General features: G+C 38.1%; 1 protein-coding gene across 8 annotated transcripts in view; it reads right to left on the bottom strand.

Annotated features, from left to right (window-relative positions):
• The window catches only part of NCOA6 (nuclear receptor coactivator 6), a 101,523-nt gene that overhangs the window by 41,683 nt on the left and 38,652 nt on the right, over positions 1 to 21,188 (bottom strand). For 7 of the 8 annotated variants that reach the window (XM_078057114.1, XM_078057117.1, XM_078057116.1 and 4 more), the window contains 3 exons: positions 15,951 to 16,232; positions 12,513 to 12,668; positions 6,142 to 6,264 (listed from right to left, as the gene is read on the bottom strand). In XM_078057114.1, coding sequence (XP_077913240.1) covers positions 6,142 to 6,264; positions 12,513 to 12,668; positions 15,951 to 16,185 — 514 coding nt within the window. In that variant the 5' untranslated portion in view covers positions 16,186 to 16,232. Of the gene's footprint in view, positions 1 to 6,141; positions 6,265 to 12,512; positions 12,669 to 15,950; positions 16,233 to 20,589; positions 20,663 to 21,188 lie in introns of all 8 variants that reach the window. The other variant, XM_078057113.1, reaches the window with a different exon arrangement.

Consider the following 21,188-nt stretch of genomic DNA (forward strand, 5'->3'; position numbering starts at 1 on the left):
GATTAATAGTTCCGTGCATGTTTGTTTATCTTTATTACATATGTAGGTAAACCGCATAGCATTTTTGGTATGCTTTTAATCTTTGTATAAGTGGCATCATACTCTGTCTTCTTCAGTTTCCCTTTTCACTTAATATTACCTTTTGAGATCCATCCATCTTGACTGCTATAATGGTGATCCATTTTATGGAACCCATACATTCACTCTGCTAATGAACAGTTAAGGTTCTCCCACCCCCTGCCCCAATTTTCATTCTTACAATTTTGCAATGTCATGTATTCTTGTGGACATGTCTTTAGACTATATACTTAGAATTCCTAGGTTTTAAGTATAAAAGCTTCTTCCATTTTACTAGATATTGGCAAACTGTTCTCAAAAGTGATTATGCCAGGGGTGCCTGGCTGGCTCAGTGGGAGGAGTGTGAGATTCTAGATCTCGGGGTCGTGAGTTCAAGCCCCACGGGGTGGGTGTAGAGATTTCTTAAATAAACTTAAAAAAAGTGGAAAAAGAAAGTCATTATGCCAATTTATATTCCAACTAGCAGTTTGAGAACTACTCTTGTTCCACATCTTTCCAATTTCTGATACTATTAGACTTTTAGGATTTAACATCCATATTAATAAGTGAAAATATATTATCCTCTCTTCAAGTCTCTTTGATTTTTGGCATCAAGATTAAAATAACTTCAAAAAAGAGCTGGAAAGCTTCTTTCTTCTTTGTTCATGCTCTGGAAGAATATCTGTATCTGTTCTTTTTTTTTTTTTTTTTTTAAGATTTTTTATTATTTATTTGACAGAGAGAGACACAGCGAGAGAGGGAACACAAGCAGGGGGAGTAGGAGAGGGAGAAGCAGGCTTCCCGCCGAGCAGGGAGCCCGATGCGAGGCTCGATCCCAAGATCCTGGGATCATGACCTGAGCCAAAGGCAGACGCTTAATGACTGAGCCATCCAGGTGCCCCTGTTCTTTAAATGTTTAGTAAACTCACCTGGAAAACTATCTGGGCCTGTGAGTTATACTAATTGATTCATAGGGAGACAAATTTTTAATTCTTTCAATTTCTTAAATAGTTACAGATTTTTCAAGTTTCCTTAAATCAGTTTTGGTTAAACTATATTTTCAAGAAAAATGTTAATTTGATGAAGCTTTAAGATTTATTAGCATGAAGTTATTCACAACTTTTCCCCATTTTTTTAGATATAATTCATATATTATAAAATTCACCCTTTTGAAATACACACTTTTTTCCTTCTTTACATTGCTTATGTCTTCTCTTTTTTTCTTTGTTTTACCGTGTTCATCAGTTTTAATTGTTTTTTCGAAAAAACATCTTTGGTTTTGCTACTTTGTTCCATTTTGCTTTTTTAATACTTTACTTATCTCTGCTCTTATCTTTATTACTTCCTTCCTCCTAAATTATTATTACTCTGCTATTCTTTTTCTCAATTCTTAGGTCAGATATTTAGCTTCTTAATTTTCAACTCATGTTCTGCTCTGACACAGTTATCTGAGGGCTTAAATTTTCTTCCACGTGCTGTATTGGCTACATCTCACAAATTTCGGTACATACTATTTTCATTATTCCATTTTAAATATTTTTTGCTGTCCATCATGATTGCTTTTTAAAAAATCAGGGATATTCAGAATGTATTTTAAATTTTCTAAAAATACAGGATATTTTGGTTAGCTGTTTTTTTTTTATTGTTTGCCATGATTTAATTGTACTGTGGTCAGAGAACATGATCTGTGTGATACCAATATCTGGTATTTAGTGAAACTTGATTTTAGAAAAATACAGTCAATTTGTATAAATGTTCCATTTATGCTTGAAAAGATTAAGAATTTTTGATTTATTAGTGCATGGTTTCTATATATCTCCATTATATCAAACTATTTTACTTATGTTATTCAAGCATTATCCTTACTAATTTTCAAAATAAGCTCAATACATCAATTACTAACACAGGTGTGTTAATATCTCCCCTAAGATGTGATATCTCCATATAATCCTGTTCCACTTTTGCCTCATATATTTTGAGGCTAGATTATTAAGTATGTAATAAAAGTTTAGCTCCCTGATGAATATTTCCTTTTACATCAAAAAGCGGCCCTATTTATCCTCAGTAATGCTTTTTATCTTAGTCGTTTTATCTGATAAAAATATTGTTATACCCCTTTTCTTGGTTAATATTCACCAGGATTATCTTCTATTCCATCCTTTTAACTATGAGCCAAATCCTTATGTTTTATGTGCTTCCTGTAAGACCACATAACTAAATCTGAGATTATTATTCAATCTGATTAATCACTCTTTATCAGTGTTCACAATACATTTACCTTTACTATTAATTACCAATATATTTTGATTCATTTTATCATTTTATGATACCCCTTCTTTTTTTTTTAATGATACCTCTGCTTTTTACCCCTTCTTTTCCTATGGTGTTTTCCTATGCCATTTTCCTAATTTTCTTGAATTTTATTGGATTTTTTCCAACATGCCCTTCCTTTCTACCCCTCCACTACTAGCTTAGAAGTTACACATTTATTTCTATTATTTTATTTTTACTTTAAGAGATTTTATTTATTTGAGAGAGAGAGAGAGAGTGAGTGCATACCAGCAGGGGAGGGGCAGAGGGAGAAGCAGACACCCTGCTGAGCAGGGAGCCCAGCACAGGGCTGGATCCCAGGACTCCGGGATCACGACCTGAGCCAAATGCAGATGCTTAACTAAGCCACCCAGGCACCCCTCTATTATTTTAATGATATCTTTTGTCAACAGACATACTCGACTTAAAAGTATAAACATGTGATCATCATTATTGCTAAATGAGCCAATACTTATTTAGATTTATCCAATGTTTACCAATTACTTAGCTCACTATTCCTTCTCAGATCTTAGTTCTTCCATTTTAGATTCAATTTTCTTCTTCCTAAAGTAGATTCCTGAGCAGTTCAATTAGCAAGAGTCTGTTAATGGTACCTTCACTTAGTGTCTTCAAAAATGTCTTTATTTTATACTACTCTTCATAGTATAAACAAGTGTAAAATTCTAGGCTGTCAATTATTCTCTCATCACTTTGAAAATACTGTTCCAATGTTTCCTGGTTTTCAGTGTTGCTGCTGAGAAATCAGCTGTGATCTGATAGCTCGTCATTTGTAAATAACTGGTCTTTCATTCTGAGTTGCTTTTAACATTCTCTTTGTTTTTTCATGTTCTACAGTTTTACAATTTTGTGTCAAATGTTGATTTATTTTTATTTACATTGCTCAGGATTTCTGAGGACTCACATCTTTCATCAATTCTGGAAAAATTTCAGCCATTCTCTCTATTGGTCCTCCTCATCCTAGATCTATTCTTTCACTAACTATATGCAACTTGGCCAGACTCTTCCCACTCTGGTTCTTTAGTACTGGCAATAGCATCACTGATTATCTCTCATCAAGCTACCACAATACCAAATGCTCAGACTTCGGTGGAGAACTCTAACTACTGACCCCCTACTATAGGTACCAGGCTGGGTACTGTACATCTACTATGTGGTATTCCATAACAGCCCAATAGCACAGGTCCTGACATATAATAGGAACTCTGTAAATGTCAGCTTCAGGGCTCACGGCTCATCCACCTTCAAGCATGAGCTCAAAAGATTGTAGGCATTTTTATCTCATTTTTTTAGGTGAAGAAACTGCTGCTTGGAGAGGTATAGCTAGCTTGAGGTAACCAGGAAATGGCACTGCTAGGATAAAAATCTAGTTTCAATTTTATATGGCCAAGTCTTCAGCTACAGTTCAGAACAATGGCTTTATAAATTGATGCTCTCCATTCTGCTGTATTTCTTTAAGAGCTACTGTGGTAAGTGGGGAGGTGAATGACTGGGTATAGTTTAAGGTGGTTACTATGCTTTAACCACAGCAGCTGTGCTTTTCTGGTTTATTTGAATAAAAGGTCCTGCAGCAGAAAAACTTTGAAAGCCACTAGTGTAGTGAAAAGAGCACTGGACTGGGAGTTAGATCTGTGATACTAGGCTATTGTTACTTGACCCTGGGCAAACTGCTTCCTTTCTGTGAGCTCCAGGGTTTCCCTCAGCTTCTTTTTTTTTTTTTTAAGGATTTATTTATTCGAGAGAGAAAGTGAGAGAGCTTGTGCATGCGTGGGGGGTGGGGCAGAGGGAGAGGGAGAAGCAGACTCCCCGCTGAGCAGGGAGCCCAACACAGGGTTCCATCCCAGGACCCTGGGATCATGATGTGAGCCAAAGGTCATGCTTAACCGACTGAGCCACCCAGGCGCCCCTGGAGTTTCCTCAGCTTTAAATGAGAGCCAACTCGAGAGGTGGCAAGGGAGCCAATGGCAAGGCCTGAGCCAGATTTAAAGTTTGGGACTGAGAGCCCAAGATGGTAGAGGAGTAGGAGACCTTAGTTTTATTTGGTTCCAGGAAATCAGCTAGATAGCTATTAAATCATTCTGAACATTTGCAAACTCAACCAGCGATCTAAGAAAAGAATAGCTACAACTCTACAAGTAGAAAAGCAACCACTTTCCGCAAGAATGACAAGACGGAAAAACTCACCTCAAAAAAGAGAACAAGAGGCAGTACTAGGAGCTGGTTCTCTGAAAGAATTAATTAGACTGATAAACTCCTGGCCAGACTTATCAAAAAGAAAAGAGGACCCAAATAAATAAAATCATGAATGAAAGAGGACAAATCACAACCAACACTGAAGAAATACAAACAATTATAAAAACATATTATGAGCAACCGTTTGCCAACAAATTAGGCAATCTGGAAGAAATGGATGTATTCCTAGACATATAAACTACCCAAACTCCCCAATGTTTATAGCAGCAATGTTCACAAAAGCCAAACTATGGAAAGAGCCAAGATGTCCATCAACAGATGAATGGATAAGGAAGATGTGGTATATATATACAATGGAATATTACTCAGCCATCAAAAAATGAAATCTTGCCATTTGCAACAACATGGATGGAACTAGAGGGTATTGTGCTAACCAAAATAAGTCAATCAGAGAAAGACAATCATATGATCTCACTCATATGTAGAATTTAAGAAACAAAACACAGGAGCATAGGGGAAGAGAGGGAAAAATAAAACGATGAAATCTGAGAGAGACAAACCCTAAGAGACTCTTAATCATAGTAAACAAACTGAGGGTTGCTGGAGGGGAGGGGAATAGAAGTATGGGGTAACTGGGTGATGGACATTTAGGAGGGCACGTGATATAATGAGTATTGGGTATTATGTAAGACTGATCAATCACTGACCTCTACCTCCAAAACTAGTAATACATTGTATTTTAATTAATTGAATTAAAAAAATTAAAAAATTAAAAAAAAAGTAAAGCTTGGCACTAACTAAAAAATAAAAAATAAAATAAATGACAGCCAACTCAATTCCTCTTCTTTTTTTAGTGGGGTGAGGGGCAGAGGGAGAGAGAATCCCAAGCAGGCTCTATGCCCAGTGCAGAGCCTCATGCAGGGTGCTTGATCTCACAACCTTGAGATCATGACCTGAGCCAAAATCAACAGTCAGACGCTTAACCGACTGAGCCACCCAGGCACCCCGAGAGCCAACTTAATTTTAACATTTTGTGATTCACAGAATATTGAGCTCAATCTCTAAAGAAGAAATTTCAGTTTTACTGGAAAAGTTAGCAAATAATTTATAACTCTCTCAAATTCTAAATACCTAAAAACACATATTCTTCCACATACTTCTTCAGATTCCATGTAAGCACACAAGAACTCAGCTCACAGATTCTCGGCCTCAGAGAAAGTGGGAGTTGAAAAGCTACATTCTCCATTATATTATAAACATTCTGAGGGTAGAAAATATTTTATTCATTTCTATCTCCAACACTTAGCAGAGGTCCTGTCCTATAAAAAGAACTCAATAAATGTTTGCTACACAGCTCAGTGCTCATCTATCTACCTTTAAGCATGAGCCCATGCTCTGTGACTCTACCTAAGAGTGATTTAAATCATGCTTTCCTAAACCAGAAAACAGAGATGTACCAGAAATCTCCACCTATTTTGCAGGACCCAAATGATCAAACATTAGCAAATAAAGGGGAAAAAAGCAAACCAGTAAAATGTCAAATAATTGAGTGGGAGATCTCACCTGGACCACCTGCCATGGGAAATGCTGCCTCCATCCTAACTGAATTTCCAGCTCCCATGGGTCCATTCATTCTCACATCTTGGCTTCGGTTCTGAGCCAAAGCCAGGTTGATAGCACCTTCCCCTGAAAATGACAGGTTATAAAAAGGAAACCATCAGAATAAGATGCAAATGTTGCTTAAAAACAGGTATACAAGAACTTTATTTTCTGTGTTTTTGAATTATGGTAAGTTTACCATCACAAAAAGGGTAAGTGCAATACGATGGGTCTTCCTTCAAATTCATCTGAGTAGGTTTACTTACAAGAAGCACAAGAAGAACATAATCAATCCTCACAATACAGCAGACAGGCAATCATTAATGATGTATAGTGTCAGGAGACAGCTTGTAACTCTGAATATCTATTTTCAACTAGCTCAGTGTGTGGGTGCCATGTGTGTCTATGTGTGTGAGAAGGAAAAAAATGTTTCAAAACCCTAGATTACCTTTTGGGAATTTACAATCAGAAGGCAGAGATATGAGTAGGTTTAATGGAGAAAGAACATATGATGGTACAGGGACACTGTAATATTTGAGAGCAAAATACCATTTCCCGGGGGTTCCTGGGTGGGCTCAGTCGGTTGGGCGTCTGCCTTTGGCTCGGGTGATGGTCTCGGGGTTGTGGGATTGAGCCCTGAGTTGGTCTCCCTGCTCAGCGGGGAGCCTGCTTCTCCTCCTCCATTGCCGCTGCTCATGCTTTCTCTTGCTATCTCTCTCTCTCTCAAATAAATAAAATCTTAAAAAAATATACCATTTCCCTTTCAAAAACTGTAATATAAATAGATATCCATTAGAGATATTCATACAATGAAGAGTAGATAGGTTGCTACTAATCTACTTTTACAGCATCTAATGATAAGACCAACATTTATAGAGAGTTTTTATTTTTATTTTATTTTTTAAAAGATTTTATTTATTTATTTGAGAGAGAGAGAGAGATTGAGTGCAAGCACGAGCAGGGGGTTGGGGGGAGTAGAAGGGATAGGGAGAGGCAGACTCTCCCATGAGCAAGGAGCCCGATCATGACCTGAGCCAAAGGCAGACGTTTAAATGACTGAGCCACCCAGGCACCCCTGTACAGTTTTTAATGCTTACAAGATTTTATCTCATTTGAACCTCATAATATCCTGGTAGGTAACATCACTATAAGTGTTCCAATTATTTAGAGGTAACTCTAAACTTAGAGGTAACTTAAATTTTACTTGGTTAAATGATAAAAAGAAACAAATTTCAGGATACTTTCTGCACTTAATCCAAAATTTTGTTCCTCTGGATGACAGCACCACGTAGTGGACAGATAGAAGTATAGCTAGCTGGTGGCTAAGGAGGCGAAAGGCAGCATTGCACTGACTGGAATCCTTCCATATTGTGGGGTTCTGGTTTATAGAGCCAGATGATAAAGCAGGAAGCTAATGAGAACAAAGTAGTTTCCTCTGTCTTGTCACTGATAAAGTCACCTTTCTGTATTAAGTATTTCAACCAGGCAGGTAGATTGGTCATAGGGCATAAACATCCTACTAATAAGGGACCAATTACCAGGGGCTATAAGATGCTCTAAATTGCCTATGGGAGGGGCACCTGGGTGGCTCAGTGGGTTAAGTGTCTGCCTTCGGCTCAGGTCATGGTCCTGGGGTCCTGGGATCTAGTCCCGCATCGGGCTCCCTACTCAGCGGGAAGCCTGCTTCTCCCTCTCCATCTCCCTCTGCCCCTCCTCCTGCTTGTGCTCTCTCTCGCTAATAAATAAATAAAATCTTTTTAAAAAATTGCCTATGGGAGACAGGAATGAAAGAAAAAGAGACTACAGATCTTGAGGGTTTCCAATTAAGGGAAGGAACTATTAATATACCAAACTTGCTAAGACACTGTAAGCAGAAAGAATATTATTCTTGAAATGGACATCAGATCATGTCAGTTCTCTGCTTCAAACTGCTCTATTACTTCCTACTGTTGTAGAAATAAAAGCCAAACTCTTCCAAACAGGATATAAAGGCCTTAAATGATCTATCTAGTCCAGTGCTGTTCAACAGAAATGTAATATGAGCCACACATATAATTTAAAATTTTCCAGAAGCCACAGTAAAAAGGTTAAAAAAAAAAGATGAAATTAATTGTAATATCTTATTTAACCCAGCACATCTAATGTATTATTATTTCAACATGTAACTAATATAAAAGTTAATGAAATATTTTACATTCTTTTTTGGGAGTGCTAAATCTTCAAAATCCACTACGTATTTTACTCACAGCTCATATGTCAGTTTGAACTAGCCATACGCCCAGCGCTCAACAGCCACATATGGCTGGTGGCTACCATATTTAACAGCCCAGATGTGGCCCTTGCTTACCTCTCTAACTTCAACTATACTATTTTCTCCTTCAGTAATAAGGATTCAGCCTCAGTGGCTTTTTTTTTAGTTCCTTAGGCACACAAAGCTGCTTCTCACCTCAAGGCCTTTGCATACGTTGATCCCTCTGCTTACAACAGTTCTCTTGCTCTCTTCACGTAAGCCAACTTCTCAATTTTCATGTAAACTTAAGTGTCACAGGCCCCAAAAGACCTTCTCCAATTGTCTTATCCAAGGGTAGGTCACCCTTATCACATCTTGTTACTTCTTCAGAGCACATCCCATGTAATTACTTACTCATTCACTTGATTTCTTGTCTGCCTTTCCCATCCCCATACAAGGGTAACCATAAATCTGCCCTAGTTCCTTTATATCTATTGTTCGGGGACAGTTATTAATAGCATCCCTTTTACTCTCAAAAGTGTCAATTTAGATGATTAATTATATGGCCACCCTAATTATATCCTTAATATATGGCCACCCTGATTATATCCTTAAGACACAGAATGGTGTCTGATACACATGGTAGGCACTCATTAGCTATTTATTGAATATATTATGAATCGTCATCTTATAACCTTACAAAGAATTACAGGCATTTTTCTGTATGATGAATGCATTCCTGGAAAATCCCACATTCTGTAAAATCTCACACTGAAAATAACAGATTTTATGGGAAAAACAGTGTTGTTGGGACAAACTCAAAACCGATGTGGCTTTGTAACTAGAGCTCTGGTAAAAACAGTAACTGGTGGAGGCAACATATCCAAAAACATTTCCAGTGGAAATGCCTGGTTACAGGTGCTGAAATAATGCAGATGCAAAAGAGCTCTGAGCCAGTGGGGCTGCCACTAAAGCAGGCACAGGAGGAAGTGAAACTTGTCACAAGCCAAGAGCCAAGCTAGTCTGGGGGTGCACCTCTGAGGAAGGGTATCTGAATATAAATTCTGATTCTTAATTATCTGAAAATAGAGCTGAAAGGACTCCCACCTATGCAGCAGCTAAATTTGTCTTTTTTTTTTCCTTGTAATCATCCTTCTATTCCCACTATTCCAGCTTCCCTTGCCTTCTTTATGAATACACACAATTTCCACATTATAGTGTTATCACTCCCCTATTTGCCAACTGCATATAAGCTAACTGGTATCAAAGAAACACACTACAGGCTCCCAAACTTGCTGGTTAGGGGTTGGCAAACCTCGGCCTATGGACCCAATCTAGCCTTCTGCCTGTATAATTAAATAAAGTGTTACTGGAACACATCCATGTTTATTCACTTACATACGCTTATGGCTGTTTTGCACTACAACCAGACTGGAATTGTTGTGACAGAGATCTTAGGGCCCACAAAGCCAAAAAAATTTATTCTCTGGCCCTTTACAGAAAGAGTTTGCAGACTCTGCTTTAAATCACCATGAATGAATAGAGGGGTCACAAAATGTCCTTAAAAAAGATGTCTTCCCAACTTCCTGGCCCAAACTCGAGAAAGGAAGGGTACAGAGAGTATTCTTCAATGGAAAACAGGCTGTCGGGGAACCACCTCTCCCTGCACCCCTGCAGCGGACACCATGGTGGTGGCAACACCTCCTCTCACGATGTACTAAGAGCGAGAAAAGATGAGAGAAAAGTGGAGAGAGAAAAGATCACCTGGGATACACATGTGTATCCTAAAAGTTAAAGAACTCTCTTCTGTAATGTGATAATCATTGCCATATGTGAATTTCGTAATTTCATAAAATATATGTTATCTATTTTACTTCCTTGATGGTACCTATGCTTTAATTTATGGCTATAATAAAGGCCAGCACCTTATCCTTTTAAAGAGAACTTACAGGAAATAGGTCTGATTAAAAGAAGAAACTGGTGTTTCCTTTCTCCAGTAGAAAACACGACCACATAAAGTTCTAAAGCCCTTTTAACTCACATAAATAGGTAACAGAAACCACAAAACATTTAGAGTTTTGGGGCGCCTGGGTGGCTCAGTCGGTTAAGCGTCTGCCTTCAGCTCAGGTCATGATCCCAGGGTCCTGGGATTGAGCCCAGCATCGGGCTCCCTGCTCAGCAGGGAGTCTGCTTCTCCCTCTGCTTCTCCCATCCGCCCAACCCCCCACTTGTGCTCTCTCTCTCTCACTCACTCTCTCTCTCAAATAAATTCTTTTTTTTAAAAAAGATTTTATTTATTTGACAGAGAGAGAGCACAGAAGCACAAGCAGGGGGAGTGGCAGGCAGAAGGAAGGAAAAGCAGGCTCCCACTGAGTAAGGAGCCCGATGTGGGGGTTGATCCCAGGACCCTGGGATCATGACCTGAGCTGAAGGCAGACGCTTAACCGACTGAGCCACCCAGGTGCCCCTAAATAAATTCTTTTTTTTTAAAGATTTTATTTATTTATTTTACAGAGAGAGAGAGAGCGAGAGAGGGAACACAAGCAGTGAGAGTGGGAGAGGGAGAAGCAGGCTTCCTGGTGAGCAGGGAGCCCGATGCGGGGCTTGATCCCAGGACCCTGGGATCACGACCCAAGCCGAAGGCAGACGCTTAACAACTGAGCCACCCAGGCGCCCCAATAAATAAATTCTTAAAAAAAAAAACAAACATAAACAGCCTATATAGTTTTATTGTAGCCTAAAATTGTTTTCCTAAGTTCATCCTATATCCTATAGATTGCTGTGAATTAATTTTACTTTTCTGGATCCTTTTAGATAATCCAACATTTTTCATGATAGACTGATTGTTGTTTAAACCACTATTCCCTTGTTTATCAAATGATGGGATTTACCCCATTTTTCAAAATACATATAATCCTTTCTAACCTCCTCTATGCTCCCCCATACCTGGTACTTAGATCTCTCATAGGTTTGTCTCCTTCACCAAGGTCAGGAGCTTTTGAGTTCATAACAGCAAGGACCATATTATACTTATCATTGTATGCCAAGTGCTAAAGCAAAGTGGTGCTATTATGTGTGTGCTTCCCTTGTTTCCATTCAACATATGTTTACTAAGGAACCTAACATGTTCCAGGCAAGCAGAGCTACAACAGTGAGCAAAACCAGACATGGTCTCTGCCCTATTACAGTTTGCATTCTAGGGGAGAATAAAATAATAGTCAAATAATTGCTCTGATGAAAGCATTACATAAATGATGTAAGGAGGAAAAAAACAGACTTTTGTGAGAGCACATAAAGGACACTGACTTCATCAGGGAGTTCAGAAAATATATCCTCAAGAAGATTTAAGCTGATACTTGAAGGCTGAGTAGATATTAACTAAGGGAAGGGGGAATGGTAAGAGACAACATTCCATATAGAGAAGACATAAGTGCAAAGGGCCCTTGGCAGGAGGAAGAAATGCAAATTCAAGGAGCCAGAAGAAAGCTGGAGAGGCATGAACAGACAGCAAGGAGGAGAGCTGTATGAGTTAAGACTGGATGAGAAAGGTAGAGGTTAGATCACACAAGGCCATGAGGTCATGGTTAAGAAGTTTAGTCCTTACTCTGTGAATGACAGCAAGCCACAGCAGGGGTTTTAGGCTGTGTGTGTCTGTGTGCACATGTGTAGCATATTTTCATTTTGAAAAGACTACTCTGGCAAAATATCTGAAAAATGAATACTGCTACAAAAGGACCATTCAAGGCCTCCTAATCTCTGTTAGATGAATAAAGAAATAAAATACTAAAGCTTATTTGGTAGAAGGAAGCTAATGAAGTTAGATATTCTTTAAAAGACAAATCAGTTCCTGGTCAGGGTGCTAGTAAAATCTCAATCTGACAGACTGACAAACAAAATCAGCCAAGGGAATGGAGTCTGAGACTGTGGATGCTGAAGCATCAGGACCCAGACGAAGCCTCAATTCCTCTTTATCCTAAGGTGCTTCAATGTGAAGTGCAGGTTACATGAGTTATTTGGCATTCTGAAACATGAGGGGAACAGACAAAGCTGCACAGAAAATCATGCTATGTTCTACTGTTGTTACGATTTGGGTCCAGATGGGCACCTTCAATCTGAATGGAGAGAATCCCCAGATCCCGAAGCTGTTGGTTGTTGCTCTGAGCCAGGATCCGTAGCCGCTCCGCTGCTTCCCGGGGGATGTTGAATGTCACACGCACACTGTTCCAGGGCTCCACCTTCTGTACCTTTAGCTTGCTGGATTCTTGGTCGTGAAAGAAAGCGAATAATATTAGTAATCTTTTAGCCACCAGAAGACACGGGACAAACAAACCAAAAACAAAAGAACAAGACAGAGCATTGGCTTGGAGTAGCTGTGACAGCTTAGTCTTTGGCATTAGCTAGATTTCAAATCTAATCCCAGCTTTACCACTTAGCACCTGAGTGGCCATGAACAGATTATTTAACCTTCTTTTTTTTTTTTAGATTTTATTTATTTGACAGAGAGACACACAGCAAGAGAGGGAACACAAGCAGGGGGAGTGGGAGAGGGAGAAGCAGGCTTCCCGCTGAGCAGGGAGCCTGATGTGGGGCTAGATTCCCAGGACCCTGGGATCATGACCTGAGCCGAAGGCAGACGCTTAACGACAGCCACCCAGGCGTCCCAGATCTTTCTATTTTTAGAGCTAAATCCAAAGTCAAGTCTGGATTTGTATGTAAAATATTTAAATTTTAAAAGCATTGGCAATGAAATTCAAACATTAAAAAAAAAACAAAAACAAAACTAAAGTAGAGCCGTAACATATGGTTGCAGGCTGGATCCAACAGGCTGCCAGTTGGTAACCTCTGATCTAAAATTTAAGAAAACACATTTCACATACATTTTAAGTAGAACCACAAAGTAAAAGATCTTTCTAAGCTTTAAGGGACCTTCAAGATCCAGTATTGAAGGAAGGAAAGGAAACTGAAAATCACAGAGTTAAAAACAATAAATATGAGTCTTAAGAATTAACTCCTATCCACTAGAGCAGATAATTTAAGGATTACTATGTTAAGCAATACCTTATCATGTTCAGTTTCTCCATGTAGTTAAAAGAAACATAACAGCATTTCTATAAAAAAAATTCTAGCTCTCTGATTTCAAGCTGTATTACAAAGTTATAGTAATCAGGGGCACTTGGGTGGCTCAGTCGTTAAGTGTCTGCCTTCGACTCAGGTCATGATCCCAGGGTCCTGGGATCGAGCCCCGCATCAGGCTCCCTGCTCAGCGGGAAGCCTGCTTCTCCCTCGCCCACTCCCTCTGCTGTGTTCCCTCTCTCGCTGTGTCTCTCTCTGTCAAATAAATAAAATCTTAAAAAAAAAAGTTATAGTAATCAAAACAGTATGGTATTGGCATAAAAACACACACACAGATCAATAGAACAAAACAGAGAGCCCAGAAATAAACCCACACATATATGGTCAATTAATTTATGACAAAGGAGCCAAGAATACACAATAGGGAGAGGACAGTCTCTTTAATAAGTGTTGCTGGGAAAACTAGACAGCCACTTGCAAAGGAATGAAACTGGATCACTATCTTACACCATACACAAAAGTTAACCCAAAATGGATTAAAGACTTGATGTAAGACCTGAAACCATAAAACTAGAAGAAAACATAGGTGGTAAGCTCCTTGACATTGGCCTTGGCAATTTTTTTCAATGGGACACAAAAAAGCAAAGTGAACAAAAACAAAAACAATTGGAACCAGATCAAACTAAAAAGCTTCCTCAGAGCAAAGGAAACCATTCACAAAATGAAAGGCAACCTATTTGCAACGACGTGGATGGAACTGGAGGGTATTATGCTGAGCGAAATAAGTCAAACAGAGAAAGACATGTATCATATGACCTCACTGATATGAGGAATTCTTAATCTCAGGAAACAAACTGAGGGTTGCTGGAGTGGGGGGTGGGGTGGGAGGGATGGGGTGACTGGGTGATGGACACTGGGGAGGGTATGTGCTCTGGTAAGCGCTGTGAATTGTGCAAGACTGTTGAATCTCAGATCTGTACCTTTGAAACAAATAATGCAATATATGTTAAGAAAGAAAAAAAAAAAATGAAAGGCAACCTAATGAATGGGAGAAAATATTTGCAAATCATGTATCTGATAAGGAATTAATATCCAAAATATTTAAAGAAATCAGGCAACTTGATAGCAAAAATCCAAACAATCCAATTAAAAAATGGGCAGATCTGAAAAGACTTTTTTCCAAAGAATACATACAGATGACCAACAGGTACAGGGAAGGTGATCAACATCACTAATCATCAGGGATATGCGAATCAAAACCACAATGAGATATCACCTCATATCTACTAGAATGGCTATTATTGACAAACAAACAAAAAAAAAACAAGTGTTGGTGAGGATGAAAAGAGGAACCCTCACGTATTGTTAGTGAGAATGTAAACTGTTGCTGCCACTGTGGAAAACAGTATGGAGGTTCCTCAAAAAATTAAAAATAAAACTATCACATGATCTGGCAATTCTACTTCTAATATTTATCTGAAGAAAACAAAAACAATAATTCAAAAAACATCTGCACCCCCATGTTCACTGCAGCATTATTTATAAAAGCAAAGATGGAAACAACTTAAGTGTCTGTGGATGGATGAATGAACAAAGAAAATGTGGTATATATATAGAAAATGGAATATTATTCAGCCATAAATAAGAATCTTGCCATTTAAAACAAACATGGATGGACCCTCAGGGCATTATGCTAAGTGAAATAAGCAAAGACAAATACAGTACGATCTCACTGACCTGTGGAATCTTAAAAACAAAACAAAACAAGAACAAAAACACCAAGCTCATAGATACAGGGAACAGACTGGTGGTTGACAGAGGTTGGGGGGTGCGGGGAGTGGGTGAAATGGGTGAAGGGGGTCAAAAGGTACAAACTTCCTGTTATTGTCGCAGGGATATAATGTACAGCATAGTGACTATGATTAATAATACTTTATTCCATATTTGTAAATTGCTAAGAGAGTATATCTTAAAAGTTCTCATCACAAGAAAACAAAATTGTAACTATGTACGGTGACAGATGCTAACTAGATTTATTGTGGTGATCATTTCACAATATATACAAATATGGAATGGTATGTTGTATATCTGAAACTAATATGTTATATGTCATTTAAAATCCTGCACGGGGCGCCTGGGTGGCTTAGTCGTTAAGCGTCCGCCTTCGGCTCGGGTCATGATCCCCAGGGTCCTGCGATCGAGCCCCGCATCGGGCTCCCTGCTCCGCAGGAAGCCTGCTTCTCCCTCTCCCACTCCCCATGTTTGTGTTCCCTCTCTCGCTGTATATCTCTCTGTCAAATAAATAAATAAAATCTTTAAAAAAAATAAATAAAAAATAAAATCCTGCACTTAAAATCAGCCTTTCAATCCAGTATAGCAGTTTTAGTTTGTGAAACTCAGGATAATCACAGAAGAGCAAACACTTTTAAAAAAGAGTAACAAGAAGAAGAAAATAATTAAAGCAAATTACCCATGTGTAACAAATTGGGCACATTCTCCAATATTGTGTCCAATTTCCATTTGAAGTCTTTATCATCTATATTTCCTTTGAAGGCCACAAAGATTGTGGAATCCTCCAAAATACTATCACTTTTTGTGTCATCATCTTCTAGTCCAGAATCAAAATCCATCTCTGAGTCTTCCATTGTTGATGAACACAAGGAAGTATAGATGTCTTCTAAGTTTGGAAGGTCATCCAAAACCATGGTGAATATTATTCCAGTAGCATATGCCAAATGGAGAATAAGAAAACCTTTGAAAAAAGAAGATAGAAAAAGGGCATTACAATGCATAATTATATAATCAACAATGTATAACCCATTGTTCTGTGAAAACTGTAATTTATCTGCCAAGTAATAAGAAAGCACACTATAAAAATTAAGAAATTACAGAGAGGATAAACTAATTAAGACATTCTGTAATAATTAACTCTTTTTTTTTTTTTTAAAGATTTTATTTATTTGAGAGAGAGAGAATGAGAGAGAGCAAGCACATGAGAGGGGGGAGGGTCAGAGGGAGAAGCAGACTCTCCGCCGAGCAGGGAGCCCGATGCAGGACTCGATCCAGGGACTCCAGGATCATGACCTGAGCCGAAGGCAGTCGCTTAACCAACTGAGCCTCCCAGGTGCCCCTGTAATAATTAACTCTTAAAAATATTTGAAATAGGGCGCCTGGGTGGCTCAGTTGGTTAGGCGTCTGCCTTCGGCTCAAGTCATGATCCCAGAATCCTGGGACCACATCCCACATGAGGCTCCCTGCTCAACGGGGAGTCTGCTTCTCCCTCTGCCCCCACCCCCTGCTTGTGCTTGCTCTCTCTCTCTCAAAAATAAATAAATAAATAAATAATCTTAAAAAAATACTTGATACAAAAATTTACCAGTTTTTATAATAAAATTCCTTTTATTATAATGTTTGTCTATTATGTCATAGGCTACCATTTGGTAAGCCTATAATATGGGGAGGAGGGAACTAGAGATCACAAAAAAATAAAACAAGTTATATTTTGAGAATTAATTTATATAAACCTTTGACCCCAGAGAGCAAGGGGCTCCCCAAGACTCCCCTTATTCCTGTCCCGACAAAAGTTTCAGAGGAGCCAATGTTTTAGAGCCATTCTCTTTCTCTAATCTGAAAAGCACAACTTGACCCAACTAAAAACATCCAGAGGACTACCTAAAATCCTAAAGTCTTAAGGGCCCTTTAAAATAACTTTTAAAGGGTTATTAATAGTGATAGGACTAAAAATAATAATTCAGGAACAAAACAAACAAAAACATTTTTAAATACTTTCAGGAAAGGAAAATAAGTGGTTAACACATGTTTATGGAGGGAAAGAACTGTGTCCAGGACAGAACTAAATTACTTTTTAACTTTTAGATCTAGAGAAGTCACATTACCCGCTATTTTCAGTTATGTTGTCTACCAAAGAGTACCTGTACTAAAGATCACACCATGTGGCCATTTTCTCCATTAGCTTTGGGACTGAAGATCACATTCTTAACCCAAAAGTGAGTGAACATTCCTTTTTTAGCATCTCTGTTAAGTGAGGATGATATGGAAACATGAGAACCTCACACAACTCTTCTAATTTAAAAACATTCCTTACATAAACTATAATTACAACTATGTGTTTTTTAAAGATGGATTTCCATCTTTAATTGCAAGAAAATGGCTGAAAAGAAATCCACTAAGATGCAAACAGTGATTGTGCTAGGTTGGTAAGATCACTGGTAAATTTTCTTTTCCTATTTTCCAAATATGATAGAAGTCACTGGGGACATGCAAAACTAAATATGCTGTAATAGGTTTTATTACCAGTACAAATGGAAAAAAATGTATCAACTTTTAAAAACTGTTTAACTTTCTTCTTTTTCTTTTTTAAATAGTCACTTAAACTTCTTAGGAGCAAAGACTTTCCCAAAACCAATTTAAACTAAAATCTTAGGGGAAAATTCCTGTTTTAAGTAAATATGAAAAAAAAAAAAAAAAGCCAAACAAACCCTTTTACATCTGAGCAGAGCACCTTACGGTTTTGCAATCATACCCTTTTCTAGTACTGTGACTATTACAAAGGAATAGTGGGATTTGGGTGGTTAAGAAACAATAGCATTCAGAAAATCCCTAATAAATACCAATGCCTTTAGTCAACTGCCATCTGTACTTTACAGATTTTAAAAAACTTTAGAGGTAAATAAACAAGACTAAAAAAGATTTTAGGGCTTAGAAGCTGCTGCTCATGAGGAAAAAGACTGATTGCTGAGACTGCCTGAAATACTGGAGCCATTTAGTAGCTATTCCACAGTTGGAATGACTACAAGAAGAGGATTTCAAATTTAAGATATGTTTCCAAAAGAATCTTTAACTGGAAAGAAGGAGACCAACTAAAACCCCTGGATTTTGATAGTCTTCCAAAGAGGTCACTGGTCATGCCATGAAGTCTGGCAAATCTGGATTTGGAAAACCATTTAGTGGCAGACACAACAAATCAGCTAATCCAAGTTCAGGAACTAACAGTTTAAAGGCACTATGGGCACAACACAGATGCTTAAAAAACAAAGAAAAGGGGTGCCTGGGTGGCTCAGTTGTTAAGCGTCTGCCTTCGGCTCAGGTCATGATCCCAGGGTCCTGGGATCGAGCCCCGCATCGGGCTCCTGCTCCGCGGGAAGCCTGCTTCTCCCTCTCCCACTCCCCCTGCTTGTGTTCCTGCTCTCTCTATGTCTCTCTCGGTCAAATAAATAAATAAAATCTTAAAAAAACCCAAAAAACAAAGTCAGTGTGAAAAAAATTGCTGGCCTCCCCTCCAAAAACTTTTTAAAGAAGCTTCTTCCACATTACATATTCATTGACATACTGTCCACTTAAAATCTAGTCTTTAACAGAAGATTTATAATCAAAATAATTAACCAACCTTCAAGTGAACTGCAGTTCAGTGCCCTGCTCTTGGAGACAGACAACAGATTATAGCTGACTAACTTGAAACTCATTTGCTCACTTATAAGAGAGCCATGTGCTACCTCTTTGGGTTTGTTAAGATTAACCACCAGTGAATTTGCTCACTCGCCACATAATAAATTTCCAGATTATCTATTGGTTTCACTTCTAATTGGAGCTCTTTTAATCTTTTATAAAGAACCCAAGAATAAATGTGATATCCAGGAGAAATTTAAAAAGCAAGCATATTATTTATTCTATCTTTCCAAGGCAGAATGAAGTAGATTTCCAAACTAAATCATTTCAGGGTAATATTTCAGGATAGCCAAACAGCTCCAGTGGATAAAGGAAAGCTCTTTTTTATAGAAGAATGCCAACTTAAACGTAAAAAGTATCATTAGAAAAATCACAATTTTGTGATCCCTAATAAAGTAATTCAGAAAAGGATCATTAATAAGAATAAAACAACATGTGAAAAATTGACAAGAGAACTAACTGGATATTCATTCACATGATGTTAAAGTATCAGCCCAGAGATGTGCTGCTTGGCAAAGGGAAAACTAACTTCACAGTGAGAGGCTCTGGCTGTCATCACCCAAACACAATGACCAAACTGCACAGTATTACCTATGAAATAAAATATTCCTGCCAAAAATGTTTAAACTGAATCTAACAAGTCTTTGTACAGGAGATAGAGGAATAACTTAAATAACACCATGAGGAAATATTCAGACAAATCTAGAAGGTAGGATTTCTAGAGCATAACTGGCTTGGCCTCTTCAGTTATGTCAGTGGTCATGAAAGAAAAAGGTGGGTGCAACTATTCTATGTTAAAAGAGATTTAAAAGACTTAAAAATCAAATGCAATGTATGGTCCTTTATTGTCTTGGTCTGAAAAAAAAAGATGTAAAGCACATTTTTAGGAGAATTAGGGAATTACTGCTAATTTTTAAAAAAGATTCATTCATTCATTTATTTTATTGAGAGAGAGAGAGAGAGAGAGCAGGGGGAGAGGCAAAGGGAAAGGGAGAGAGAAAGAACCTCAAGCAGACTCTCCGCTGAGCACAGAGCCTGACGCAGGGCTCGATCTCACAACCCTGAGATCATGATCTGAGCTGAAATCAAGACTCAGACACTTAACCTACGGAGCCACCCAGGTACCCTGGGGAATTACTGCTAGTTTTGTTAGGCATGATAATAATGGTGTTATGGACAATATTCTTACTGTTTAAGAGATGCATATTGAAGCATTCAGGGGTAAAATGTCATGACGCTTATAATTTACTTTAAAATTGAGGGAGGGGTCTTGGGTGGCTCCATTGGTTACATGTCTGACTTCGGCTCAGGTCATGATCTCAGGGTCCTGGGATTGAGCCCCATGTCAGGCTCCGTGCTCAGCAGGGAGTCTGCTTGTCCCTCTCCCTCTGCTCCTCCTCCTGCTCGCTCTCTCTCTCACTTTCTCTCTCTCTCAAGTAAGTAAAATCTTTAAAAAAATAAAATTGAGGGAAAAAGATTAAGCAAATATGGCAAAAGGTTAATAAAGGTTAAACATAGGTGATGGGTATATAGGTGTTCATTATATTTTCGTTTGTAGTATAATTTTCTAAAATGTTTGAAATTGTTCATAATAAAAATTAAAAAAAAAGAAAGAAAGAAAGAAAAGAGAAAAGCAAGCATACCAGCAACATAGTACTGCTCCAAGGTAAAACTCCATCAGACATCAGGAAGGCTTAGAAGCTTACTTATGAACATCTTCCAAATCACAGTAGGATTAAAAATAAATAAATATATTTAAACATATATATTTGTAAATGTTTAAATTTATATTACTTGTTAAGTATATAAATTTATATATCATATATATTATACATATAACCAGCTAATATGCACCAGATTTACATTTAAATCTGAAGAGAAAGGACTGGTGCAGGTAGCTGGGTAATGAGAAAAGATTGTCACAGGCCATTCAAATGATCAACTTGGCTGCCATGTGAACAAAAGACAAGATCCTATGATCCACATCAGAAATCACAAACTCACATACAGGGGTCAGGCAGAAAAAAATAAGAGAAGAACACTGGATATTAAATGCATTTGCACATACTGTATGAATGATTTGGGCAACAGAAAACTCACATACCCACCTATGTTAAGTAGCCACTACTCTGCTTCAGCTTATTACTTTCTTTTTGGAAGGATGGGAGGGAGCACTAGTAGATGTTCTGAATTTTAAGAAAAGACTAAAATCCATATATTCAGTGAAATCTCCAGATTTTAA

Source organism: Halichoerus grypus, chromosome 10 (assembly GCF_964656455.1).
Source record: "Halichoerus grypus chromosome 10, mHalGry1.hap1.1, whole genome shotgun sequence".
Taxonomy (NCBI): Eukaryota; Metazoa; Chordata; class Mammalia; order Carnivora; family Phocidae; genus Halichoerus; species Halichoerus grypus.